Source organism: Engystomops pustulosus, chromosome 3 (assembly GCF_040894005.1).
Source record: "Engystomops pustulosus chromosome 3, aEngPut4.maternal, whole genome shotgun sequence".
Lineage (NCBI taxonomy): Eukaryota > Metazoa > Chordata > Amphibia > Anura > Leptodactylidae > Engystomops > Engystomops pustulosus.
The window spans coordinates 2,495,316-2,523,094 of NC_092413.1; the positions used below are offsets into that span (position 1 = coordinate 2,495,316).

Sequence of the window (27,779 nt, forward strand, 5' to 3'; positions counted from 1 at the left end):
GAGAGAGAACGATGAGAGTATAAAGCAGGGAGGACGAGTCCAGGAGAGAGAACGATGAGAGTATAAAGCAGGGAGGACGAGTCCAGGAGAGAGAAGGACGGGAGTATAAAGCAGGGAGGACGAGTCCAGGAGAGATGAGGACGGGAGTATAAAGCAGGGAGGACGAGTCCAGGATTGAGAAGGACGGGAGTATAAAGCAGGGAGGACGAGTCCAGGATTGAGAAGGACGGGAGTATAAAGCAGGGAGGACGAGTCCAGGAGAGAGAAGGACGGGAGTATAAAGCAGGGAGGACGAGTCCAGGAGAGAGAAGGACGGGAGTATAAAGCAGGGAGGACGAGTCCAGGAGACAGAAGGACGGGAGTATAAAGCAGGGAGGACGAGTCCAGGAGACAGAAGGACGGGAGTATAAAGCAGGGAGGACGAGTCCAGGAGAGATGAGGACGGGAGTATAAAGCAGGGAGGACGAGTCCAGGAGAGAGAAGGACGGGAGTATAAAGCAGGGAGGACGAGTCCAGGAGAGAGAAGGACGGGAGTATAAAGCAGGGAGGACGAGTCCAGGAGAGAGAAGGACGGGAGTATAAAGCAGGGAGGATGAGTCCAGGAGAGATGAGGACGGGAGTATAAAGCAGGGAGGATGAGTCCAGGAGAGAGAAGGACGGGAGTATAAAGCAGGGAGGACGAGTCCAGGAGAGAGAAGGACGGGAGTATAAAGCAGGGAGGGTTCAGTCCTGATGAATGGGACAGTCCTCGTCTGGGTGCAGATAATTTATGGGCGCACTAAGCACAGGCCATCACTGTGATCAGTAACACATTGGTCAGTGACATCACTGAGAGCCTGAGTGACATCATCAGTCGGGTTTCCTTCCATCGTTTCTCTATTTATGTACAATGTTATCAATATTTGTCAAATAATCACAAAGAAAATCCTGTAAGAAAATACAAAACAAATGAATAACCATTTCTATAGATGACGGCTCGGGGGGTGATGAGGGGGCCCTCTGCCCTCTGGATCCTCCGGCTTGGGTCCCGATATCCACGATTCACCTGATTGTATGGAATAATCTTGTGATGGGAGTAGAGGTTTGTCCTCTGCTGGGATCACGTCAGGATGGACGCCATAGTGTCCGGAGAGAAGATCTCGATCCAGTAACCATCCGGGTCTTTAATGAACGCCAGCCCCTTTATCTTCCCTGTAATAAGCGAAGGTGACAGTAATGGTGGTGCATGCCCTGTAACCTCTGACCCTGCGCTGACCCCAGAGGGCTCCTGACGTGAGGGTCTCCTCATGGAGGGGGCATTAGGGTAAGGTGTGATTAATGTGCGTAGTACAAGATATCAGCCTCCTGAGACCCTCTAATTCCTGGTCATGATGTACAGATCTTATCTACATACTGTACACAGAGAAGCCGAGCAGGTAAGTCCTAGAAACACTTACCCTCCCCGGGTCTCTTCACAAACCGGACCCCAAGGCGCTCAAACCTGGTGCAGGCAGCGAGGACATCGGGGACAGCGATGCCGATGTGACCTGTAAGAAGAGCACAGGATCGCATGAGAAGAGCCCGGAGCCTCCGGCACATTATACAGAACCAGAACCAGAACCGGGCTCTTCATTTACAGGGGAAAGACATTTACTGATCCAAAACTGCAGGAGAGCAACGGCCGGGCACAAGATCTACTGGAGACCCAAATACCAAACAGGTTCTGCCATCACAGACGGGGGAAGAGACAAAAACAACAGCGGAGGAGGACGGCGCCTCGCGTAATAACGTAGAGACAAGTGTACCGATTGTGGTGAGAAAAATGGTTGCTCACCTGGTAACCACTTGGGTACAAGCGGTGTATAGTATCCAGTGAGGGGGAGGATCCTTGATGGTACGGAGGTTTGAATCTTAGGTTACTGCAGCAACTATTAGGCACTCCGAAAACCGGTAGCCAGAGGTACCGTGAAATGAATAATACAAAATATAAAAATGGGGAGGGCCGGGAGAGTGCGCTAGTAACCGAACAGAAATCTCCAAGTGTAGTGATTAACACAAGTTTTATTGGTAGCAGTGATATCCAATGGTAACGCGTTTCGGGGAGACCCCTTCGTCAGACCAAAACTAGTAAAATAAATACATACATAGAATTGATGAAAATACAGTGAACCGTATGGAATATAAGCACATATAGATCAATTAATACTTAGAATAAATTACAGCTAAAATGTGTACATAAAAAAATGAAAAATGATCGTGTAAAGGATACACGCTAGTACAAAGAGTGTGATACTAGAAGAACAAGGGGAAGGGATTGGGTGTAAAGAACAATAGAAGTACATAAACAGGAGAGGGTAATAATGGCATGATTAGCTAGGTAATTAGAGTATGGATAGAATGATGGGCAGTATATAGGTAGCAATTGAGAATTGAGACATAGATAGATATATTTATTTATAGGGGTGGGAGATGCAGTGGGTCCAGTGGGAGTAAGAGTAGGATTATTGATAGTGTGCTTACATAAGTAAATAGGGTTAAATTAATTAGATTGTATGATAAATACATAAGTAAATGCTTTTATATCAATTAATTACATTGTATAATGAATGGGGTAAATGAACCAAAAATGGAGGAAAGAAGGACGGCTGGAAGGCATAAGAAGCACTATGAATATTACACTAATACTAGCTATAGAAAAGGTAAGAAAAATAAAATGTAACCAAAATAACTTACATGGAAGCGCTGAGTGGGAAAAACAGAAAGCAAAAGATGAGTAAAGATATGGATCATTTACATAATAGCCATAGGTGTAAGTCACAAGGACACTTATAGAGGAGGATACATGAAGCCTATTGTCCTTACAAGGGAGCGCTGAGGGGGAGCTCAGGCGGTCTGCTGCTGGAACAGGCGCGCGGGAAGTCAGTCTATTATAAGAGTGACAACGCCGGCGCATGCGTATAGAGCGGCGGGCAGTGGGAGCCGGCGCATGCGTATAGAGCGGCGGGCAGCGGGAGCCGGCGCATGCGTATAGAGCGGCGGGCAGTGGGAGCCGGTGCATGCGTGTAGAGCGGCGGGCAGTGGGAGCCGGCGCATGCGTGTAGAGCGGCGGGCAGTGGGAGCCGGTGCATGCGTGTAGAGCGGCGGGCAGTGGGAGCCGGTGCATGCGTGTAGAGCGGCGGGCAGTGGGAGCCGGCGCATGCGTATAGAGCGGCGGGCAGTGGGAGCCGGCGCATGCGCGCTGAGAGCGGGACATCGGCGTGTATATAGAAAAGAGGTAGAAGGGTTAGCACTGTGTGTGGGATGTAATGGCAAGTAACTAGTAGTAAATAGCAGATGGGAAAGAGGGAAATAAGGGCCACTACGAGTATTATGGTGATGCTGAAAAGGAAGGAAAATATGGGCAATAATTGATATAAAAAACAAAGGAGAAGCAAAGTAGTTAGTGATAGTAATAAAGACTTTGCATGTCAGTACCTTGTACTAATCCAATAAAATAGGAAATAGTGAAATAAGATGCATATAGATAAGTTATCTACGAGAAAATATTATCCCAAGAGGGCTAAGACTCCGCCCAGAACCAGCCTTTAAAAATGATCCGGACTTTGTAAAAAGCTGGGACTCACTACTCCATGACTGTTCTTTGACACTGATCAAATGATAAGAGATCGGCTCTCACTAATACTGCCACTCTGAATATTGATAACATTTGTTCTAAACTAAAAACCTATGAACAACATCCACTATACCACAAACTCAACAATAGATTGAATCTCGAGATAGAAAAACTGGAAAACTCGAGAGAGACCGCACAGACTATCATTCTAATAACATCAAACTTTGGACAAAACATAGTAAAACTAACTTGTCAAATAACAGACCTACTAACACGTACAACCCCCCCCCCCCCCCCCCTGGCGGCACTCGTCCATACAGACATCAACCTTCTACCAGTATGGCCAAGACTCAAACTACCAAGAAGTGGACCGACACAACACATAATAAAACACATCACAAGAATCCTCCACCTACATCCACCATGCAGGGGCGTACCTTTGTGACCTCGAACAAAACATCCATTGGCCCTGTCCCACCAGTCATGACAAGTCAGTCCACCAGACCTAAGACTTACCCTACCAGACCTAAGACTTACCCTACCAGACCTAAGACTTACCCTACCAGACCTAAGACTTACCCTACCAGACCTAAGACTTACCCTACCAGACCTAAGACTTACCCTACCAGACTCACGTCAACAGCTGAGCCTCATAACCCCACATCCAATTGTCCATTCGACTTCGAATTACCCAAACCCACTTTGCCCTCGGGCAAATTTATAGAACCTAATGCATCCATTCTCACTGTACATGACAGTTGTTTGGGACCCGACAGCCCACAAGATGAGGCTATATTTTTTACCCCACAAGTGACCTCCCGTAATAGAGGACATCCCACCGATCCATCACAGGATCCATCACAGGATCCCCCCCTCCACCAACCTCTTCTTTTTTAGGACTTCCTCAAGAAGTGACAACAAAGACTCCTACGTTTCATTATACACCGAATCTCAAAGAAACGGTACACATGGCAGCTCCTTTAGGTGTGAAAAGAAAAAATCTGGCAAGAGAGGTAGTAGAGGAGGCAAACGGAGATCCTTGCAGTCCATCCTCAGAAGACGAATCACTAATAGAGACACCAAAACTCAAGAGATTGAAGTAACCTCTGATCAGGATACTGCCACTCCACAGACACCTAGTCCCTTGATATCCACCCCCCCAACATCTGATGACACGGGAAAAGACAACTCCGTGAACTTAGTTAAAATCTTCAACCTCTCTAATTATGTCCTGAATGAAATTGAGACCAAAACACTAGAGAAGGGCCTCTCGTTTTGTCCCTCATCAACTTCAGACGATTTTGAATTGTTTGTGGACTTGAACAGATTTATCCGTAAATTAACTCTTAAAAGACACTTTAATATAGTAAATCCCAAACAGGACAATAATGAAGAGTGCACCATCACCACCAAACCATCCTTACTCAACCCCACATCCATTATACATACAGATCTTAAACCGAGGTCCACCTTCTACCCCACACACCATAAAGGCAACCACATAGAAACATTTTACACGTTAGTTTCATCTGACTTTAAGAATCTCAAGTCTAAGACACAGAATCAAAAGAAACAATCTAACAACTAAAGAAAAGAAGGCCCTAAAGCAACTATCCACTAACGATGAGGTCATCATTAAACCCGCCGATAAAGGGGGTGGGATTGTCCTCCTCAACAGATCCGATTACATCAAAGAATCCTTCCGCCTCCTGTCGGATACGGCCTTCTATTCGAAGTTAGATAAGAATCCCACACACCTGTTCAAGTCGCAACTACATACACTTCTGGACGAGGGCTTCAAATCAGGAGTCCTTTCCAAAAAGGAGCTCCAATACCTTCGAATTGAGGAACCAGCAACGGCAACGTTCTACTATCTGCCAAAGGTTCACAAAAATGCCACCAACCCACCCGGACGCCCCATCATTTCCGGGATTAATTCCCTCACGGCCAACCTGTCCCACTATGTTGATTTGTTTTTGCAAAAATACGTCAAGAATTTGGTTTCCTTTACTCTAGACACTTGTGATCTAATTAGACACGTCCTTCCAGTTCCTTGGTTAGATTCCTACCTTTTCCTTACTATGGATATCTCCTCCCTCTACACTGTAATTCCCCACGACCTCGGTGTACATGCCACTTCCCAATGCCTCGCCCGTGACCCCAGCATGTCTATCATTCAGAGTAACTTCATCCTGAGGGCGATTACATTTATTCTCCATCACAATTATTTTTCTTTTTGCGACCAGATTTTTATACAAAAAAGGGGCACAGCGATGGGTAGCAAATCCGCTCCCAGCTACGCGAATTTATATGTAGGTCTCTTCGAAGAACAGAACATCTACACACATTCATCCTATGGCAAATGTGTTGTCTATAAGCGATATATAGATGACATCTTTATAATCTGGAAGGGGAGTGAGAAGGAAGCTCTAGATTTCATTGATGACCTCAATAGCAACCAGTGGGGTTTGCAGTTCACATCCAACATTACACCTAACTTTGCTGAATTCCTTGATAATAAACTTATCTTACCACATCCCTCTGCCTCCTCCCCTTTATCAGTTATCTGTTTATTTACACTTCCCTCATACTACAATATATGGCCCCAATCTACCTACCATCACCACACACTCTAATACCCTTTCCCACTCCATTGGTGCTAAAATTAAATAATATATTATAGAATATTTTACATTATTTCATAATAATTTATGGAGTCTACTTACAATTCACTATTTATTATTCAATTATTATGATTGTGTGTTCTTTGTCCTTCGGTGAAGCTTTTATTATTATTATTATACTATTAATTGGGTCTTCTAGGTATTTCTTATTAATTATAGCCTGTTTCTTAAGTTATCAATTTATCTAAGACCATTACTTTTAATGTCAATACTATTATTTTTAATGTTAAATCTATTATTTTTATCTCACGCTAGTGGACTTACGGTCCATTACTTATTTATCACTTAGTAATCATCATTATGTGTACTTTGCCTTTTTTCATGTACCCTATTTATTACTCATTTATTGAAGTGTCTAGATGTATTTTTTATTATTTTTTATCAATTTACTGTAACTTATCTATATGCATCTTATTTCACTATTTCCTATTTTATTGGATTAGTACAAGGTACTGACATGCAAAGTCTTTATTACTATCACTAACTACTTTGCTTCTCCTTTGTTTTTTATATCAATTATTGCCCATATTTTCCTTCCTTTTTAGCTACACCATAATACTCGTAGTGGCCCTTATTTCCCTCTATCCCATCTGCTATTTACTACTAGTTACTTGCCATTACATCCCACACACAGTGCTAACCCTTCTACCTCTTTTCTATATACACGCCGATGTCCCGCTCTCAGCGCGCATGCGCCGGCTCCCACTGCCCGCCGCTCTATACGCATGCACCGGCTCCCACTGCCCTCCGCTTTACACGCATGCGCCGGCTCCCGCTGCCCGCCGCTCTACACGCATGCACCGGCTCCCACTGCCCGCCGCTCTACACGCAGGTAAAATGCACCTTAATATAGGTTTATGTAGAATGCACTTTAATAATGGTATATGCACTCACTTCTTATGCACTTTAATAATAATATCTTGCACATTTAGTTTGTGGTCAACTGTGGACCATACTCCATGATATATGTATCTTTTCGTTTAATACGCTGTAAGACCCTCATCTAACTCTTCCCTTCTGTTCCTCTTCTATTTCCCTTTTTCTTGGGTCTAAATATATAGGTTTCTCATACACATCTCTCTATAGATAGTGCTCCCATGACAACGGCTTATTGTGCTCACATTACCTGTCAGGTTCCGATCAGCAGCGCACACGCTCTGTAGGGGACACGCCCCCCGATCACCTGATCCATTACCCGCATCACGTGCCCCGGCGTGACGTCACCATCGCGCTGTGGGTCACGTGTTCCGGGTTGGATACGGGTGGGGGAGTGTCGCCCCCGGGACGGCGTGCGCTCAATAACGCTGACCGGAAATTATATCCATCACCTGACAGGTATAGAGGTTTTCCCCTCTACCATTGGCCAATGCTTATTTAAAACCCAGGTGTCCTAGTCACACATTACCCCCAGACGAAGGCTAGCGCCGAAACGCGCGTCGGGGCTTCTGTGTCAGACGGCAGGCGAACTAATTACAATGGGTACGTGCAATATGATTATTAATTACTGCTATCATGATAAATACATTCGTTTACCTTTAGAGTAAGATATAGAATAGAGCTGTCCTATTTGTTTTACGATAAGCTACAATGAAATGTGTGTTCTTAGATTAAGATATGCCCCCCATTTGGATGTACAGGCACTATGCACTTTAAACATTGTATACCGAGTTTAGGATTATTCCTCCTTCTGGATTCATAGCATATCTCCTCAGGCACACCTCCCTTAGGAGGGCAGCACTTATCCCCATGCATCACCCTGCAAGTTTTGTCTGATTTTGTGTAGTGTCTCCGCTTCCTCTTATATGTGACCAGCCTGTTCTTTTTGCTTTTAAATTGTTTGTCATTTGATTTATAATAAAGATGTAATTGTATTTTGCAATTTTTTGGTTGGAATAACTTTTTTTGTAGATAGGTTTCGGATAGGGGCAGTGTATAGTGTAGCCGGGGTCCTGTACCGGATAGGGGCAGTGTATAGTGTATAGTGTAGCCGGGGTCCTGTACCGGATAGGGGCAGTGTATAGTGTAGCCGGGGTCCTGTACCGGATAGGGGCAGTGTATAGTGTAGCCGGGGTCCTGTACCGGATAGGGGCAGTGTATAGTGTATAGTGTAGCCGGGGTCCTGTACCGGATAGGGGCAGTGTATAGTGTATAGTGTAGCCGGGGTCCTGTACCGGATAGGGGCAGTGTATAGTGTATAGTGTAGCCGGGTCCTGTACTGGATAGGGGCAGTGTATAGTGTAGCCGGGGTCCTGTACCGGATAGGGGCAGTGTATAGTGTATAGTGTAGCCGGGGTCCTGTACCGGATAGGGGCAGTGTATAGTGTATAGTGTAGCCGGGGTCCTGTACCGGATAGGGGCAGTGTATAGTGTATAGTGTAGCCGGGGTCCTGTACCGGATAGGGGCAGTGTATAGTGTATAGTGTAGCCGGGGTCCTGTACCGGATAGGGGCGGTGTATAGTGTATAGTGTAGCCGGGGTCCTGTACCGGATAGGGGCAGTGTATAGTGTATAGTGTAGCCGGGGTCCTTTACCGGATAGGGGCAGTGTATAGTGTATAGTGTAGCCGGGTCCTGTACTGGATAGGGGCAGTGTATAGTGTATAGTGTAGCCGGGTCCTGTACTGGATAGGGGCAGTGTATAGTGTATAGTGTAGCCGGGGTCCTGTACTGGATAGGGGCAGTGTATAGTGTATAGTGTAGCCGGGGTCCTGTACTGGATAGGGGCAGTGTATAGTGTATAGTGTAGCCGGGGTCCTGTACTGGATAGGGGCAGTGTATAGTGTATAGTGTAGCCGGGGTAATGTACCGGATAGGGGCAGTGTATAGTGTATAGTGTAGCCGGGGTCCTGTACCGGATAGGGGCAGTGTATAGTGTAGCCGGGGTCCTGTACCGGATAGGGGCAGTGTATAGTGTATAGTGTAGCCGGGTCCTGTACTGGATAGGGGCAGTGTATAGTGTATAGTGTAGCCGGGTCCTGTACTGGATAGGGGCAGTGTATAGTGTAGCCGGGTCCTGTACTGGATAGGGGCAGTGTATAGTGTATAGTGTAGCCGGGTCCTGTACTGGATAGGGGCAGTGTATAGTGTAGCCGGGTCCTGTACTGGATAGGGGCAGTGTATAGTGTAGCCGGGTCCTGTACTGGATAGGGGCAGTGTATAGTGTAGCCGGGTCCTGTACTGGATAGGGGCAGTGTATAGTGTAGCCGGGTCCTGTACTGGATAGGGGCAGTGTATAGTGTAGCCGGGTCCTGTACCGGATAGGGGCAGTGTATAGTGTATAGTGTAGCCGGGGTCCTGTACCGGATAGGGGCAGTGTATAGTGTATAGTGTAGCCGGGGTCCTGTACCGGATAGGGGCAGTGTATAGTGTATAGTGTAGCCGGGGTCCTGTACCGGATAGGGGCAGTGTATAGTGTATAGTGTAGCCGGGGTCCTGTACCGGATAGGGGCAGTGTATAGTGTATAGTGTAGCCGGGGTCCTGTACCGGATAGGGGCAGTGTATAGTGTAGCCGGGTCCTGTTCTGGATAGGGGCAGTGTATAGTGTAGCCGGGTCCTGTACTGGATAGGGGCAGTGTATAGTGTATAGTGTAGCCGGGTCCTGTACTGGATAGGGGCAGTGTATAGTGTAGCCGGGTCCTGTACTGGATAGGGGCAGTGTATAGTGTAGCGGGGTCCTGTACTGGATGGGGGCAGTGTATAGTGTAGCCGGGTCCTGTACTGGATAGGGGCAGTGTATAGTGTATAGTGTAGCCGGGTCCTGTACTGGATAGGGGCAGTGTATAGTGTAGCCGGGTCCTGTACTGGATAGGGGCAGTGTATAGTGTAGCCGGGTCCTGTACTGGATAGGGGCAGTGTATAGTGTAGCCGGGTCCTGTACTGGATAGGGGCAGTGTATAGTGTAGCCGGGTCCTGTACTGGATAGGGGCAGTGTATAGTGTATAGTGTATAGTGTAGCCGGGTCCTGTACTGGATAGGGGCAGTGTATAGTGTAGCCGGGTCCTGTACTGGATAGGGGCAGTGTATAGTGTAGCCGGGTCCTGTACTGGATAGGGGCAGTGTATAGTGTATAGTGTAGCCGGGTCCTGTACTGGATAGGGGCAGTGTATAGTGTAGCGGGGTCCTGTACTGGATAGGGGCAGTGTATAGTGTAGCCGGGTCCTGTACTGGATAGGGGCAGTGTATAGTGTAGCCGGGTCCTGTACTGGATAGGGGCAGTGTATAGTGTAGCGGGGTCCTGTACTGGATAGGGGCAGTGTATAGTGTATAGTGTAGCCGGGTCCTGTACTGGATAGGGGCAGTGTATAGTGTATAGTGTAGTCGGGTCCTGTACTGGATAGGGGCAGTGTATAGTGTATAGTGTAGCCGGGTCCTGTACTGGATAGGGGCAGTGTATAGTGTATAGTGTATAGTGTAGCCGGGTCCTGTACTGGATAGGGGCAGTGTATAGTGTAGCCGGGTCCTGTACTGGATAGGGGCAGTGTATAGTGTATAGTGTAGCCGGGTCCTGTACTGGATAGGGGCAGTGTATAGTGTATAGTGTAGCCGGGTCCTGTACTGGATAGGGGCACTGTATAGTGTATAGTGTAGCCGGGTCCTGTACTGGATAGGGGCAGTGTATAGTGTAGCCGGGTCCTGTACTGGATAGGGGCAGTGTATAGTGTAGCCGGGTCCTGTACTGGATAGGGGCAGTGTATAGTGTAGCCGGGTCCTGTACTGGATAGGGGCAGTGTATAGTGTAGCCGGGTCCTGTACTGGATAGGGGCAGTGTATAGTGTATAGTGTAGCCGGGTCCTGTACTGGATAGGGGCAGTGTATAGTGTAGCCGGGTCCTGTACTGGATAGGGGCAGTGTATAGTGTAGCCGGGTCCTGTACTGGATAGGGGCAGTGTATAGTGTATAGTGTAGCCGGGTCCTGTACTGGATAGGGGCAGTGTATAGTGTAGCCGGGTCCTGTACTGGATAGGGGCAGTGTATAGTGTAGCCGGGTCCTGTACTGGATAGGGGCAGTGTATAGTGTAGCCGGGTCCTGTACTGGATAGGGGCAGTGTATAGTGTAGCCGGGTCCTGTACTGGATAGGGGCAGTGTATAGTGTAGCCGGGTCCTGTACTGGATAGGGGCAGTGTATAGTGTAGCCGGGTCCTGTACTGGATAGGGGCAGTGTATAGTGTAGCCGGGTCCTGTACTGGATAGGGGCAGTGTATAGTGTAGCCGGGTCCTGTTCTGGATAGGGGCAGTGTATAGTGTAGCCGGGTCCTGTACTGGATAGGGGCAGTGTATAGTGTATAGTGTAGCCGGGTCCTGTACCGGATAGGGGCAGTGTATAGTGTATAGTGTAGCCGGGTCCTGTACCGGATAGGGGCAGTGTATAGTGTATAGTGTAGTCGGGTCCTGTACCGGATAGGGGCAGTGTATAGTGTAGCCGGGTCCTGTACCGGATAGGGGCAGTGTATAGTGTAGCCGGGTCCTGTACTGGATAGGGGCAGTGTATAGTGTAGCCGGGTCCTGTTCTGGATAGGGGCAGTGTATAGTGTATAGTGTAGCCGGGTCCTGTACTGGATAGGGGCAGTGTATAGTGTATAGTGTAGCCGGGTCCTGTACTGGATAGGGGCAGTGTATAGTGTAGCCGGGTCCTGTACTGGATAGGGGCAGTGTATAGTGTAGCCGGGTCCTGTACTGGATAGGGGCAGTGTATAGTGTAGCCGGGCCCTGTACTGGATAGGGGCAGTGTATAGTGTAGCCGGGTCCTGTACTGGATAGGGGCAGTGTATAGTGTAGTCGGGTCCTGTACTGGATAGGGGCAGTGTATAGTGTAGCCGGGTCCTGTACTGGATAGGGGCAGTGTATAGTGTAGCCGGGTCCTGTACTGGATAGGGGCAGTGTATAGTGTATAGTGTATAGTGTAGCCGGGTCCTGTACTGGATAGGGGCAGTGTATAGTGTAGCCGGGTCCTGTACTGGATAGGGGCAGTGTATAGTGTAGCCGGGTCCTGTACTGGATAGGGGCAGTGTATAGTGTATAGTGTAGCCGGGTCCTGTACTGGATAGGGGCAGTGTATAGTGTAGCCGGGTCCTGTACTGGATAGGGGCAGTGTATAGTGTAGCCAGGTCCTGTACTGGATAGGGGCAGTGTATAGTGTATAGTGTAGCCGGGTCCTGTACTGGATAGGGGCAGTGTATAGTGTATAGTGTAGCCGGGTCCTGTACTGGATAGGGGCAGTGTATAGTGTAGCCGGGGTCCTGTACTGGATAGGGGCAGTGTATAGTGTAGCCGGGTCCTGTACTGGATAGGGGCAGTGTATAGTGTAGCCGGGTCCTGTACTGGATAGGGGCAGTGTATAGTGTAGCGGGGTCCTGTACTGGATAGGGGCAGTGTATAGTGTAGCCGGGTCCTGTACTGGATAGGGGCAGTGTATAGTGTAGCCGGGTCCTGTACTGGATAGGGGCAGTGTATAGTGTAGCCGGGTCCTGTACTGGATAGGGGCAGTGTATAGTGTAGCCGGGTCCTGTACTGGATAGGGGCAGTGTATAGTGTAGCCGGGTCCTGTACTGGATAGGGGCAGTGTATAGTGTAGCCGGGTCCTGTACTGGATAGGGGCAGTGTATAGTGTATAGTGTAGCCGGGTCCTGTACTGGATAGGGGCAGTGTATAGTGTAGCCGGGTCCTGTACTGGATAGGGGCAGTGTATAGTGTAGCCGGGTCCTGTACTGGATAGGGGCAGTGTATAGTGTATAGTGTAGCCGGGTCCTGTACTGGATAGGAGCAGTGTATAGTGTAGTCGGGTCCTGTACTGGATAGGGGCAGTGTATAGTGTATAGTGTAGCCGGGTCCTGTACTGGATAGGAGCAGTGTATAGTGTAGTCGGGTCCTGTACTGGATAGGGGCAGTGTATAGTGTAGCCGGGTCCTGTACTGGATAGGGGCAGTGTATAGTGTATAGTGTAGCCGGGTCCTGTACTGGATAGGGGCAGTGTATAGTGTAGTCGGGTCCTGTACTGGATAGGGGCAGTGTATAGTGTAGCCGGGTCCTGTACTGGATAGGGGCAGTGTATAGTGTATAGTGTATAGTGTAGCCGGGTCCTGTACTGGATAGGGGCAGTGTATAGTGTAGCCGGGTCCTGTACTGGATAGGGGCAGTGTATAGTGTATAGTGTAGCCGGGTCCTGTACTGGATAGGGGCAGTGTATAGTGTAGCCGGGTCCTGTACTGGATAGGGGCAGTGTATAGTGTAGCCGGGTCCTGTACTGGATAGGAGCAGTGTATAGTGTAGCCGGGTCCTGTACTGGATAGGGGCAGTGTATAGTGTATAGTGTAGCCGGGTCCTGTACTGGATAGGGGCAGTGTATAGTGTATAGTGTAGCCGGGTCCTGTACTGGATAGGGGCAGTGTATAGTGTATAGTGTAGCCGGGTCCTGTACTGGATAGGGGCAGTGTATAGTGTATAGTGTAGCCGGGTCCTGTACTGGATAGGGGCAGTGTATAGTGTATAGTGTAGTCGGGTCCTGTACTGGATAGGGGCAGTGTATAGTGTATAGTGTAGCCGGGTTAGTATAGCCGGGTCCTGTACTGGATAGGGGCAGTGTATAGTGTATAGTGTAGCCGGGTCCTGTACTGGATAGGGGCAGTGTATAGTGTATAGTGTAGCCGGGTCCTGTACTGGATAGGGGCAGTGTATAGTGTAGCCGGGTCCTGTACTGGATAGGGGCAGTGTATAGTGTAGCCGGGTCCTGTACTGGATAGGGGCAGTGTATAGTGTAGCCGGGTCCTGTACTGGATAGGGGCAGTGTATAGTGTAGTCGGGTCCTGTACTGGATAGGGGCAGTGTATAGTGTATAGTGTAGTGTGGTCCTGTACTGGATAGGGGCAGTGTATAGTGTAGCCGGGTCCTGTGTATAGGGTTAGTATAGCCGGGTCCTGTATAGGAGAGGGGCAGTGTATGGGCTACAGACCGGTGGGCTCCTCACGCGCCCGTGTTATATGGCCTGTCGCACACACACAGGGATGACAATCTTTAGACACTTACGTCATTCCAAGACATTTATTGTAGAACTTCAGAGATTTCTGGGGATCCTTAATCCGGAGCATCGTCTGCTGCAACAAGAAGTCCTGAGACACGTAGAGAAGAAATTTATATAACATCTTATATATAACATTATATAGTCTCTCATCAGTCTTGGACGTTGAGAAATAATGATTTTTACTTAAAACACAGAGGAATTTTGTTTGCTTCAGGGTCGGTGACGATGCAGAGCTGTGCTGTCACTGGTAACTGGGGCAGGGGACAGTGTATAATGACTGCAGGGTTGGTGACGATGCAGAGCTGTGCTGTCACTGGGGCAGGGGGCAGTGTATAATGACTGCAAGGTTGGTGACGATGCAGAGCTGTGCTGTCACTGGTAACTGGAGCAGGGTACAGTGTATAATGACTGCAGGGTTGGTGACGATGCAGAGCTGTGCTGTCACTGGTAACTGGAGCAGGGTACAGTGTAAAATGACTGCAGGGTTGGTGACGATGCAGAGCTGTGCTGTCACTGGTAACTGGAGCAGGGGACAGTGTATAATGACTGCAGGGTTGGTGACGATGCAGAGCTGTGCTGTCACTGGGAACTGGAGCAGGGTACAGTGTAAAATGACTGCAGGGTTGGTGACGATGCAGAGCTGTGCTGTCACTGGTAACTGGAGCAGGGGACAGTGTATAATGACTGCAGGGTTGGTGACGATGCAGAGCTGTGCTGTCACTGGGGCAGGGGGCAGTGTATAATGACTGCAAGGTTGGTGACGATGCAGAGCTGTGCTGTCACTGGTAACTGGAGCAGGGTACAGTGTATAATGACTGCAGGGTTGGTGACGATGCAGAGCTGTGCTGTCACTGGTAACTGGAGCAGGGTACAGTGTAAAATGACTGCAGGGTTGGTGACGATGCAGAGCTGTGCTGTCACTGGTAACTGGAGCAGGGGACAGTGTATAATGACTGTATGTATATAGTGATATGCTGCCCATAATATGAATATATATATATATATACACACACACACACACACATATAGTCACATGCTGTGCGTGTGCGTGCGTGCGTGTGTATTATACACACAGGCGCAGCATGTCAATATGTATATACACATATATATATATATATAGTGATATAGTGACATGCTGCGCCTGTGTATATATAGTGATATGCTGCGCCTGTGTATATATAGTGACATGTCGGGCAGTATATAGACTCAGTACCTGGGTTTCTGCCTGGCTGAGCTCCGGTGCTTCCTCCATGTCTCTCGCTGGTTCTGATGACTGATGTAGTGACACCGGTATCGCACGCCCCAGTCACTCCCAGCTGTACTGGTTACACCCGCTCAGCCCCATGAGGCGCCTGTGACACACGAAATGCTGGAGGTGCAAACAACAGATTAACAAGACAGTCTGAATCTACAGAAGAAACAGGCAAATCTTTACAGACACAGGAAAACACAGAACATCGCTAATCGGGCCAGAGGTAATCTGCGGTATATATCAGAACCACCAGGGTAATCTGCAGTGATGTACAGCAGCAGCACAGAGATGCAAAGCTTCATGGGAGATGTCACCTCTGTAGCCGCTTCATATTCCTGAATGTTATGGGATGTATACAGTCACCCCCGGCCCACGAGATATATATATATATATATATATATATATATATATATATATATATATATATATATATATACACACAGTCAGGGCTCCCCCCCGCAGGGTGTATATACACACACACTTCTATCTCCCCCCCCCCAAGATTACCAAAACACAACGTTACACCAATGCCCCCTGTGCACCCACCTGAGGGGGTCTGCAGTCCAAGTCCAGGGCTTCATAAAAACTAAACATACAAGAACACAAGATAAAAAACAGTATAATAAAATGATTGCTAAACCCACATCTACCCCCAAAGTGTGCCAATAAAAAGTACAACTCACCCTGCAAAATACAAGCCCCAAACAATCACTCAAACCCCTTTAATATAAGCCATATGGTGGGGATCAGAGCCCCCTGTGCTCCCACCATGAGACTAGGGGCAGCCCCCAATGTGGGCACCGCCAGGGTAGTTCTGTGGGGATTCTTCTGGGTCGGTATCTGGTGCTAGTTCTGTGGGGATTCTTCCTGGTCGGTATCTGGTGCTAGTTCTGTGGGGATTCCTCTGGGTCGGTATCTGGTGCTAGTTCTGTGGGGATTCTTCCTGGTCGGTATCTGGTGCTAGTTCTGTGGAGATTCTTCCTGGTCGGTATCTGGCGCTAGTTCTGTGGAGATTCTTCCTGGTCGGTATCTGGTGCTAGTTCTGTGGGGATTCCTCTGGGTCGGTATCTGGTGCTAGTTCTGTGGGGATTCTTCCTGGTCGGTATCTGGTGCTAGTTCTGTGGAGATTCTTCCTGGTCGGTATCTGGTGCTAGTTCTGTGGAGATTCTTCCTGGTCGGTATCTGGTGCTAGTTCTGTGGGGATTCCTCTGGGTCGGTATCTGGTGCTAGTTCTGTGGGGATTCTTCCTGGTCGGTATCTGGTGCTAGTTCTGTGGAGATTCTTCCTGGTCGGTATCTGGTGCTAGTTCTGTGGAGATTCTTCCTGGTCGGTATCTGGTGCTAGTTCTGTGGGGATTCCTCTGGGTCGGTATCTGGTGCTAGTTCTGTGGGGATTCTTCCTGGTCGGTATCTGGTGCTAGTTCTGTGGAGATTCTTCCTGGTCGGTATCTGGTGCTAGTTCTGTGGAGATTCTTCCTGGTCGGTATCTGGTGCTAGTTCTGTGGGGATTCCTCTGGGTCGGTATCTGGTGCTAGTTCTGTGGGGATTCTTCCTGGTCGGTATCTGGTGCTAGTTCTGTGGAGATTCTTCCTGGTCGGTATCTGGTGCTAGTTCTGTGGAGATTCTTCCTGGTCGGTATCTGGTGCTAGTTCTGTGGGGATTCCTCTGGGTCGGTATCTGGTGCTAGTTCTGTGGGGATTCTTCCTGGTCGGTATCTGGTGCTAGTTCTGTGGAGATTCTTCCTGGTCGGTATCTGGTGCTAGTTCTGTGGAGATTCTTCCTGGTCGGTATCTGGTGCTAGTTCTGTGGGGATTCTTCCTGGTCGGTATCTGGTGCTAGTTCTGTGGGGATTCTTCCTGGTCGGTATCTGGTGCTAGTTCTGTGGGGATTCTTCCTGGTCGGTATCTGGCGCTAGTTCTGTGGGGATTCTTCCGGGTCGGTATCTGGCGCTAGTTCTGTGGGGATTCTTCCGGGTCGGTATCTGGCGCTAGTTCTGTGGGGATTCTTCCGGGTCGGTATCTGGCGCTAGTTCTGTGGGGATTCTTCCGGGTCGGTATCTGGCGCTAGTTCTGTGGGGATTCTTCTGGGTCGGTATCTGGTGCTAGTTCTGTGGGGATTCTTCTGGGTCGGTATCTGGTGCTAGTTCTGTGGGGATTCTTCTGGGTCGGTATCTGGTGCTAGTTCTGTGGGGATTCTTCTGGGTCGGTATCTGGTGCTAGTTCTGTGGGGATTCTTCTGGGTCGGTATCTGGTGCTAGTTCTGTGGGGATTCTTCTGGGTCGGTATCTGGTGCGGCTGACACAGAAGGTACAGAAATACTAGAAATCTTCTATCCATTATCAAATACACAACATGAAGTAATACATGACAGAATATAATCATATCAGTATGTGCTGGAAGCTAAATATATGACAAACACTATAATACAGTGATATATATGATATACATACAGTAGTGACGTCACGCACCATGTGACCGTTATATTCCCGGCCTCCGCTCTCCTGTCAGTTCCCGCCTTTTCCTCTGGGGCTGCGCGGCGGCTCCGGGCTTCTTCCGCGCAGTGTAGTCCCGGAGGTTTCGGTAGGATTATTACCGTCTATCATCGGTAATGAGGCGGCTGTGGCGGTAATGAGGCGGCTATGAAGTATTTTTAATAAAGATGAGTGTTTCCCGCAGGATGCGTTTCCATTAAGTTTAGCTTTCAGTCAAATCCCTCCGCCAGTGCTGGTGATGCGGTGTTACCTCAGTGCGCGGAGGAGGCGGTGTGAGGTGAGACGCAGGGGTGTGACGGGTATAAGGCACAGGGGTGTGAGGTGAGGTATGGAGGTATAAGGCACAGGGGTGTGAGGTGAGGCCGTTTATAAGGAACAGGGGTGTGAGGTGAGGCGCAGGGGTGTGCCGGGTATAAGGCACAGGGGTGTGAGGTATGGAGGTATAAGGCACAGGGGTGTGAGGTATGGAGGTATAAGGCACAGGGGTGTGAGGTATGGAGGTATAAGGCACAGGGGTGTGAGGTATGGAGGTATAAGGCACAGGGGTGTGAGGTATGGAGGTATAAGGCACAGGGGTGTGAGGTGAGGCCGGGTATAAGGCACAGGGGTGTGAGGTGAGGCCGGGTATAAGGCACAGGGGTGTGAGGTGAGGTATGGAGGTATAAGGCACAGGGGTGTGAGGTGAGGCCGGGTATAAGGCACAGGGGTGTGAGGTGAGGTATGGAGGTATAAGGCACAGGGGTGTGAGGTGAGGCCGTTTATAAGGAACAGGGGTGTGAGGTGAGGCGCAGGGGTGTGCCGGGTATAAGGCACAGGGGTGTGAGGTATGGAGGTATAAGGCACAGGGGTGTGAGGTATGGAGGTATAAGGCACAGGGGTGTGAGGTGAGGTATGGAGGTATAAGGCACAGGGGTGTGAGGTGAGGCCGGGTATAAGGCACAGGGGTGTGAGGTGAGGCCGGGTATAAGGCACAGGGGTGTGAGGTGAGGTATGGAGGTATAAGGCACAGGGGTGTGAGGTGAGGTATGGAGGTATAAGGCACAGGGGTGTGAGGTGAGGCCCCTGGTATAAGGCACAGGGGTGTGAGGTGAGGCCGGGTATAAGGCACAGGGGTGTGAGGTGAGGCCCCTGGTATAAGGCACAGGGGTGTGAGGTGAGGCCGGGTATAAGGCACAGGGGTGTGAAGTGAGGTATGGAGGTATAAGGCACAGGGATGTGAGGTGAGGTATGGAGGTATAAGGCACAGGGATGTGAGGTGAGGTATGGAGGTATAAGGCACAGGGATGTGAGGTGAGGTATGGAGGTATAAGGCACAGGGGTGTGAGGTGAGGTATGGAGGTATAAGGTACAGGGATGTGAGGTGAGGTATGGAGGTATAAGGCACAGGGGTGTGAGGTATGGAGGTATAAGGCACAGGGGTGTGAGGTGAGGTATGGAGGTATAAGGTACAGGGGTGTGAGGTATGGAGGTATAAGGCACAGGGGTGTGAGGTGAGGTATGGAGGTATAAGGCACAGGGATGTGAGGTGAGGTATGGAGGTATAAGGCACAGGGATGTGAGGTGAGGTATGGAGGTATAAGGCACAGGGGTGTGAGGTGAGGTATGGAGGTATAAGGCACAGGGATGTGAGGTGAGGTATGGAGGTATAAGGCACAGGGATGTGAGGTGAGGTATGGAGGTATAAGGCACAGGGGTGTGAGGTGAGGTATGGAGGTATAAGGTACAGGGATGTGAGGTGAGGTATGGAGGTATAAGGCACAGGGATGTGAGGTGAGGTATGGAGGTATAATTCAAACTTCAAAAAGTCGCACGGCCAGCGACCAATAATACCCTTTAGCCACCAAGGTAAATAATAAAACTCAACTTTTATTAGTTATTAAATTAAGACATCATAGAAAACCAAAACTCATTTAAAATTTGCAGGCAGGCAATAGTGGGACAGATCGATAGGATGGAATGCTACTAGGATGCTTCATTGAACTGTGATGTATAAGTACTATTAGGACACTTCCTTAAACTGAGGTACAAAGTATGTCAGTTTCCTAGAGGGAGAGGGATCAGTTCTCACTCAAGGGTATTGTATGTCACTGTTGAGTGTTCATAGAAGCCAACTTTATGATTCCTATATAATCGATTGCCCCATTCAGGGCATTGTAATTCCTCTAGTTAACCCTCACTAGACTATATAACAATAGATTGACCTGTGCCTATATACTGACTGCTGCTGAATTAAAACTTAGACGTGCCGCTCAACCAAGCCCACCCGACATGTTTCGCCGAACTGGCGTCATCAGGGGTTTGGGGCTGACTGCCCTGATGACGCCAGTTCGGCGAAACATGTCGGGTGGGCTTGGTTGAGCGGCACGTCTAAGTTTTAATTCAGCAGCAGTCAGTATATAGGCACAGGTCAATCTATTGTTATATAGTCTAGTGAGGGTTAACTAGAGGAATTACAATGCCCTGAATGGGGCAATCGATTATATAGGAATCATAAAGTTGGCTTCTATGAACACTCAACAGTGACATACAATACCCTTGAGTGAGAACTGATCCCTCTCCCTCTAGGAAACTGACATACTTTGTACCTCAGTTTAAGGAAGTGTCCTAATAGTACTTATACATCACAGTTCAATGAAGCATCCTAGTAGCATTCCATCCTATCGATCTGTCCCACTATTGCCTGCCTGCAAATTTTAAATGAGTTTTGGTTTTCTATGATGTCTTAATTTAATAACTAATAAAAGTTGAGTTTTATTATTTACCTTGGTGGCTAAAGGGTATTATTGGTCGCTGGCCGTGCGACTTTTTGAAGTTTGAATTAAGTAATTTAATTACCCAGCCACCATAGGAATATATACTAACGGGGCCCAAAATACTTTCCCCCTCCCTCCTGGAAGGGGAAATTTTGTTATAATAGTATGGAGGTATAAGGCACAGGGATGTGAGGTGAGGTATGGAGGTATAAGGCACAGGGGTGTGAGGTGAGGTATGGAGGTATAAGGTACAGGGGTGTGAGGTGAGGTATGGAGGTACAGGGGTGTGAGGTGAGGTATGGAGGTATAAGGCACAGGGGTGTGAGGTGAGGTATGGAGGTATAAGGTACAGGGGTGTGAGGTGAGGTATGGAGGTATAAGGTACAGGGGTGTGAGGTGAGGTATGGAGGTACAGGGGTGTGAGGTGAGGTATGGAGGTACAGGGGTGTGAGGTGAGGTATGGAGGTATAAGGCACAGGGGTGTGAGGTGAGGCCCCTGGTATAAGGCACAGGGGTGTGAGGTGAGGCCCCTGGTATAAGGCACAGGGGTGTGAGGTGAGGCGCCAGGTGTAAGGCACAGGGGTGTGAGGTGAGTTGTAGGGGTGTGCCGGGTGCAAGGCACCGGTGTGTGAGGTGAGGTGAGGTATAAGGCACAGAGGTGTGAGGTGAGGCTCCTGGTATAAGGCGCAGGGGTGTGAGGTGAGGCCCCGGGTAAAAGGCACAGGGGTCTGAGTTGAGGCTTGGAGGTGTGAGGTATGGAGGTGTGAGGTGAGGCCCCGGGTATAAGGCACAGGGGTCTGAGGTGAGGCATGGAGGTGTGAGGTGAGGCCCCGGACCTCCCAATGCAGGGCCTGAGAAGACGTCCGCTGACACCTGGAGACCCTAGGACAGTGATGGCGAACCTATGGCACGGGTGCCAGAGGTGGCACTCAGGCCATCAGCCTAGGACAGAGTTCACCAAACAGGACCAAATCCATTAAATCTTCCTGAAGCCCCAGGCAACTCAAGAGATGCTGTGCTCAGCACTATTTCACAGCGACACCTCATTGACTGTTTGGAACTGCTCGAAAAGTGAGAAGGTGTTACAAGAAGTGCATTATCTCTGGAGGTCCTCCTGCTGGACCCACCATTCTTCATAAACAGAGACACTCTGGAGAGAAGCTACAATGATGGTCTGAATTTGCCCACCTTCTTTCAACTGTATTGGTGGCCTCAGGTGGCCGATACAATTAAAGAAGTGGAAGAACAGGTAGCAATAAGTTACTGCTTAAAATGGCACATTGGCACATCAGGGTAAATAAGTGGGTTTTGGTTGTAGTTTGGGCACTTGGTCTCTAAAAGGTTCGCCATCACTGTCCTAGGGAGAAGGGAGATGCGGTTTGTTTCTGCTCCTCTGATCGAGGAGTCTAAAGGGGTCTAACCAGGGTCCACCACTACAAAAACCATCGCCAGAGTCGCCCCGTTTGCCTGAGACACATATATATATATATATATTATATAAAAACAACAAACAAAATAGGGAATTCACTAACAATGTTCATTTTGAGTTAACTTGAACATTTAAAAAAAAAAAAAAAGTACTAGAAGTCCCAAAAAACAACTTTTTCTTAACCACTTTTAATCCGAAATAATTTTTTATTTTTAAAGTAAACTGTTATAACCTTTTTAACTAGCTCTATGTGTCCCGAAAAAAAAACTCTCAAAAAAAAAAATATATATATCAGCCTCAGTTCTCTGTGTAGTAGCTCCCCCCCCCCCCCCCCCCCCCCGGGCACACGGCGGGCGCGTGTCGTCATCTCCCGGGCACACGGCGGGCGCGTGTCGTCATCTCCCGGGCACACGTCATGACATCACAGCTACATGTCACAGAAGACATTTGTGATGACATCACGTGTAGTCGTGGGAGATAATGTCAGCTCATATCCATGCGATGCCATCGCTGCTCACTGACAATGTTATGTAAGAATTAATTTAAAAAAAAATTGATGACTGCGACTTCACTGCATCGTAATGTTAACTAAAAACACGCCCTAATCGCGTGGTGTGAGTGCAGCCATATAATCCCACAAGTTATATGGGAAAGCAACTATAACATCACCAGGACTCGCTATACATCACATGACTACATGGAGGTGACATCACCAGGACAGGCTATACATCACATGACCACATGGAGGTGACATCACCAGGACTCGCTGTACATATCACATGACCACATGGAGGTGACATCACCAGGACTCGCTATACATCACATGACTACATGGAGGTGACATCACCAGGACACGCTGTATATCACATGACCACATGGAGGTGACATCACCAGGACTCGCTATACATCACATGACTACATGGAGGTGACATCACCAGGACACGCTGTATATCACATGACCACATGGAGGTGACATCACCAGGACTCGCTATACATCACATGACTACATGGAGGTGACATCACCAGGACTCGCTATACATCACATGACTACATGGAGGTGACATCACCAGGACTCGCTATACATCACATGACTACATGGAGGTGACATCACCAGGACAGGCTATACATCACATGACTACATGGAGGTGACATCACCAGGACAGGCTATACATCACATGACTACATGGAGGTGACATCACCAGGACACGCTATACATCACATGACCACATGGAGGTGACATCACCAGGACTCGCTATACATCACATGACCACATGGAGGTGACATCACCAGGACTCGCTATACATCACATGACCACATGGAGGTGACATCACCAGGACTCGCTATACATCACATGACTACATGGAGGTGACATCACCAGGACACGCTGTATATCACATGACCACATGGAGGTGACATCACCAGGACTCGCTATACATCACATGACTACATGGAGGTGACATCACCAGGACACGCTGTATATCACATGACCACATGGAGGTGACATCACCAGGACTCGCTATACATCACATGACTACATGGAGGTGACATCACCAGGACTCGCTATACATCACATGACTACATGGAGGTGACATCACCAGGACACGCTGTATATCACATGACTACATGGAGGTGACATCACCACGACTCATGTATGTGTCCAGTGTTCTGTTGTCTTCTATAAGGCCCGGATAGTGACCCTCGATGGGGGAATGGATCTCCAGACTAAGGCTGCGGTCACACGTGGCGTTATGAACCCGTTTTTTGGCCGTTTTTAGTAGTCCGTTAAAAATGCTTGCATTTTTTGAAGACACATCCATTTTTGATCGGTTTTAATTAAGATAATTGGGAAAACCGGTCAAAAACGGATGCATATTTTAACGGACTGTTTAAAAACGGGCCAAAAACGGGTTCAAAACCCCACGTGTGAGCGCAGCCTTACCTGCACAACAGTGCTTCATCCCCTAGCCGTGCATCTACATTGTACTTACACTTGTGCACAATGTCAGCTATTTCATCTTTACGCTTGTTTAAGATCATACTGTTTTTTTACTTTTCTATGAGGAAGTTTGTGTTTGTTATTTTAACTCCTTAATGACGCAGCCATTTTACAGCTTAAAGGGGTTTTCCCATCTGGACATTTACATTTAATTTCATTTATTTGCCATCTGTAAACATTTCTTTAATTGGATGTTATTTTAAAAAAATGTTCCTGTGTGAAGATAATTTCTCATAAATGTCACCATGTTGTTCCTTAGAAACGAGAGCTTCCTTGGATACGACCACCTCACATTTTGGCAGCGGTGGCCAGACATGGTGTATTGAGTCCTGCCTGACCTACAGTAACTCCCGAACATTTCATATACAAAAACCTTTTGTGTCTTTGTGCAATCCCTCCAGCAGAGGTGGTCGTATCCAAGGAATCAGTCTTGTTTCTAAGGGACTATATCACTACATTTATGAGAAATTATCTTCACACAGGTACATTTTTTTTAATAACCTCCAATTGAAGATGTGAATGCCGAGACGAGAGTATACCCCTGGGCTCAGTCCCATTTTTTGGATTCCGACTTGCGTTGCTTTATATGGTTATAACTTTTGAACACTGTTACTTATCAAAGTTATTCTGAGATTGTTTTTTCCCCACATGTTGTACTTTATTTTAGTGGTAAATTTTGGCTGGTGAGATTTGCAATTATTTACAAAAAAAAAAATTTAAAAAAAATTGGCAAATTTTTCAAAAAATTCATCATTCTGGAAATTCAAAATCATTGCGTTTTCAGACAGATTTACCCCCTAAATGAGTTTCCGGATAACATTTCCCATATGTCTACTTTACATTTTCATAATTTTTTAAATGTCTGGATAAATTATTTTGAGGTCACGCGGCTTACAAATCGGTTTTCCGTATTTTCAGAATTGACCATTTTGGGGATAAATACAGTTTTGAATGAAATTTTACATATTTAGCATCACAACCCCTTATATATCAACCCATTTTCAAATCTGCGCCGCTCATGCTATCAGACACAGCTTTTAGGAAGATTGTTAACCCCTTGAGATCTTCATAGTAATTGAATCAAAATGGAGGTGAAATTTAGAAAGGTCAAGTTGTGCCGATTATACGTTCATTTAGCCCTAAAATTTACACATTTCCAAAAAATAAAAAGAGAAAACACATCATACAATTTGTTATACAATTTCTCCTGAGTACAAAGACCCCCCACATGTGGCCGTTACTTGTTTTATGGGCGCACAGCGAGGCGCAGAAGGGAAGGAGGGACCTGCAGCTGCCAGGATTTTAGTTTCCTCATTGGCCCCTTTTGTAGGCTATAAAATATTTCGGTTTTTCGTTATTGGGGGCCATGGGGCATTTTTTTTGCGGGATGACAAGCTTTTTTCAGTGTTACCATTTTGGGGTTGGTTTCTCCCATTGTTGAAAATTTAGGAATATTTTTTCGAGGGCAGGAGTAGAAAAGCATCAATTCTGTACTGGATTTTTAATCATGTTATATTTATTTTGTATTGCAGGGTATTCGCATTGTCAAATTGTGGGGGAAAGACCCCCCAAAGGCATGTTAAATGCAGCGGTTTTGCTGACTACGGCATTTAACGGGTTAAGCGTCCGTGATCGGAGCCCACTCCGGCCGCGGGTGTTACACTGGGGTGTCGGCTATTAGTTATAGCTGGCACCCCGTATGTCCCGATGCCTATTCGGCTCAGATCTTGAGCTGAACCGGTATCAGCGCTACGTCCAATATATCGGTATATTGCCCCAGTCTGGTTACTCCAGACTTACTCATGATCTGACACATTGCTCTGCTTAAACTCTCTGTACACATGTTTTAGTTACTCTGTTTGCGTCATTGCTTCAGGTTTGTTTCGGTTGTTAATGTAACATTTTTCCTTTAAGTTTTATTAACGATGGAGCAGCCAGTTAACCCAGATACCACCAAAGACACAGAACCTGCAGCAGATGTTACTGCTACGCATGGTCCGGACACCAAGCAAGGAGACATTAGTGGACCAGTGATGCCTGGGAGCACCACGCCGGCATCCAGCACTACTCAGCCTCTTCCCAAACACTACTCAGGCAGCAAGTCTCTTAAGACTAGGAGGAGAGTATCTGAGAAAGTACCAGAGTCCTCCAAAACTGCACACATATCCCGGTCAGATGGGAAAAGCAAAGTCACATCACAAAGCAGCGCCAGCCTCGTTTCCATCAGAAGTATGCAGCAGCAGCAGCAGCAACCTTTGAAGCACCGGCGCAGCATGCACACTGTCCAGAGGCTCCATGAGATGTTAAAACAAAATCAGGTGAGTGCATTCTTAAGGAAGCTGGGGATTGTGGGTAATGGCGAACAGCAGCCAGTTACATTGTTTACTATGAAATTACAATTACTGTATTACACAGAAATATAGGAAAATGTCTTCACTCCATATGATCCCACTAATCCTAAGAATGGAAGGGCTACAGCCTTGATTCACTGCTATGGCCCTTTCACTTACATAAGGCCTGAGGTCAGATGGCTGTACAAGGAACTGCAGCAACATCTACAGATGCAAAAAGAAAAGGTGTTGATGGAGCTGCAGCGCTAAACCGGTGCTGCAACATTTTAATTCTTAGTATTAACAGCGTTCCCCTCGGTTGGACACAAAAATCATCAAGAAGATGGCATATGCTAGTGATAAAGATAACTTCACTAGATGGAGATACCTGTTTAAGGAAACTTTCTTAAAATTGCTTCCTCAAATGTTTATAGCTGTGCCCCTTGTGTATATTCCTGGAAAAGGGGGAAAACTGCAGAAACATGAAAAATGTCCTTTATCATAACATATAACTGCTTCACACCTACAACTGAAATTCACAGATTGTAAAGCCAAAAGGCTGTCTAGCCAAACTCTGTTAGGCAAAGCACTGCACGAGGCATGTAGGGAGCGTTTAAAGAGGGCGCAGGATGACAGACAGGACAGTGTGCTCTTTGGTTAACTCTTCCAAATGTTAAATTGACTGTATTCAACATGTATAGGACAACTGTTGTCCCTCCATATATCGTACTAATGATAGCAGAATGTAATGCCATTTAACATGCCTGAAACCCATATAAATCTGAAGAAAGGAAAGGTACAGCTATAAAGAGACACAGGCTTAACTTCCAATCGTAAACCCTACACATACAAAAGGCATCTACTAAGGACTCTGGCAAATGAAAATGTTAATAACACATCATTCGTACTTTATGTTATTGTATTTTTTTGAAAACTCAAAAAACATTTAAAAAAAATAAACTGAGATCCCCAAGCTGTCACCTACCTACTTACTGGCCCCACCCTAAGCAATAGAATACGGTACAATAGAAGGCACAAGCATGATATGGAGCTGAGATATAAAAATATAACCAGCAAGGTCTGATGGAACTGAGCAGGTATACAAGCAGATCCCAGATGCCGCCCCCAGCAGCAGCTGTCCATCAGGCTAGTAACCCTTGCTGGATAGAGCTGAACTGCAAAGAGCAGGGTGTGGCTCAGTAAACCCAAACCACAACGAAGGCTAAGTCACAGTTCAC

The 27,779-nt window shown here is 47.6% G+C and overlaps 1 protein-coding gene and 1 long non-coding RNA gene across 8 annotated transcripts in view; one reads left to right on the forward strand and one right to left on the reverse strand.

The window, feature by feature from the left end:
- Positions 1-779: 779 nt before the first annotated feature.
- LOC140120810 (uncharacterized) lies at positions 780-27,666 on the reverse strand. 3 transcript variants are annotated; one of them, XR_011853985.1, is made up of 6 exons: positions 27,527-27,666; positions 16,090-16,129; positions 15,505-15,660; positions 14,297-14,379; positions 1,437-1,526; positions 780-1,191 (listed from the first exon to the last, which is right to left on the reverse strand). It is a non-coding gene; the product is annotated as an uncharacterized lncRNA (long non-coding RNA). The 3 variants fall into 3 exon arrangements; XR_011853984.1 differs by lacking the exon at positions 27,527-27,666 and adding an exon at positions 17,992-18,270; XR_011853983.1 differs by lacking the exon at positions 27,527-27,666 and adding an exon at positions 16,227-16,498 and having other exon boundaries at positions 781-1,191.
- Positions 18,146-27,779, forward strand: part of DNAH8 (dynein axonemal heavy chain 8) — a 216,457-nt gene continuing 206,823 nt past the window's right edge. For 3 of the 5 annotated variants that reach the window (XM_072139752.1, XM_072139756.1, XM_072139757.1), the window contains exons 1-2: positions 18,146-18,310; positions 26,126-26,529. In XM_072139752.1, coding sequence (XP_071995853.1) covers positions 26,137-26,529 — 393 coding nt within the window. In that variant the 5' untranslated portion in view covers positions 18,146-18,310; positions 26,126-26,136. Of the gene's footprint in view, positions 18,311-21,396; positions 21,420-26,125; positions 26,530-27,779 lie in introns of those variants that run through there. The other 2 variants (XM_072139754.1, XM_072139753.1) reach the window with 2 other exon arrangements.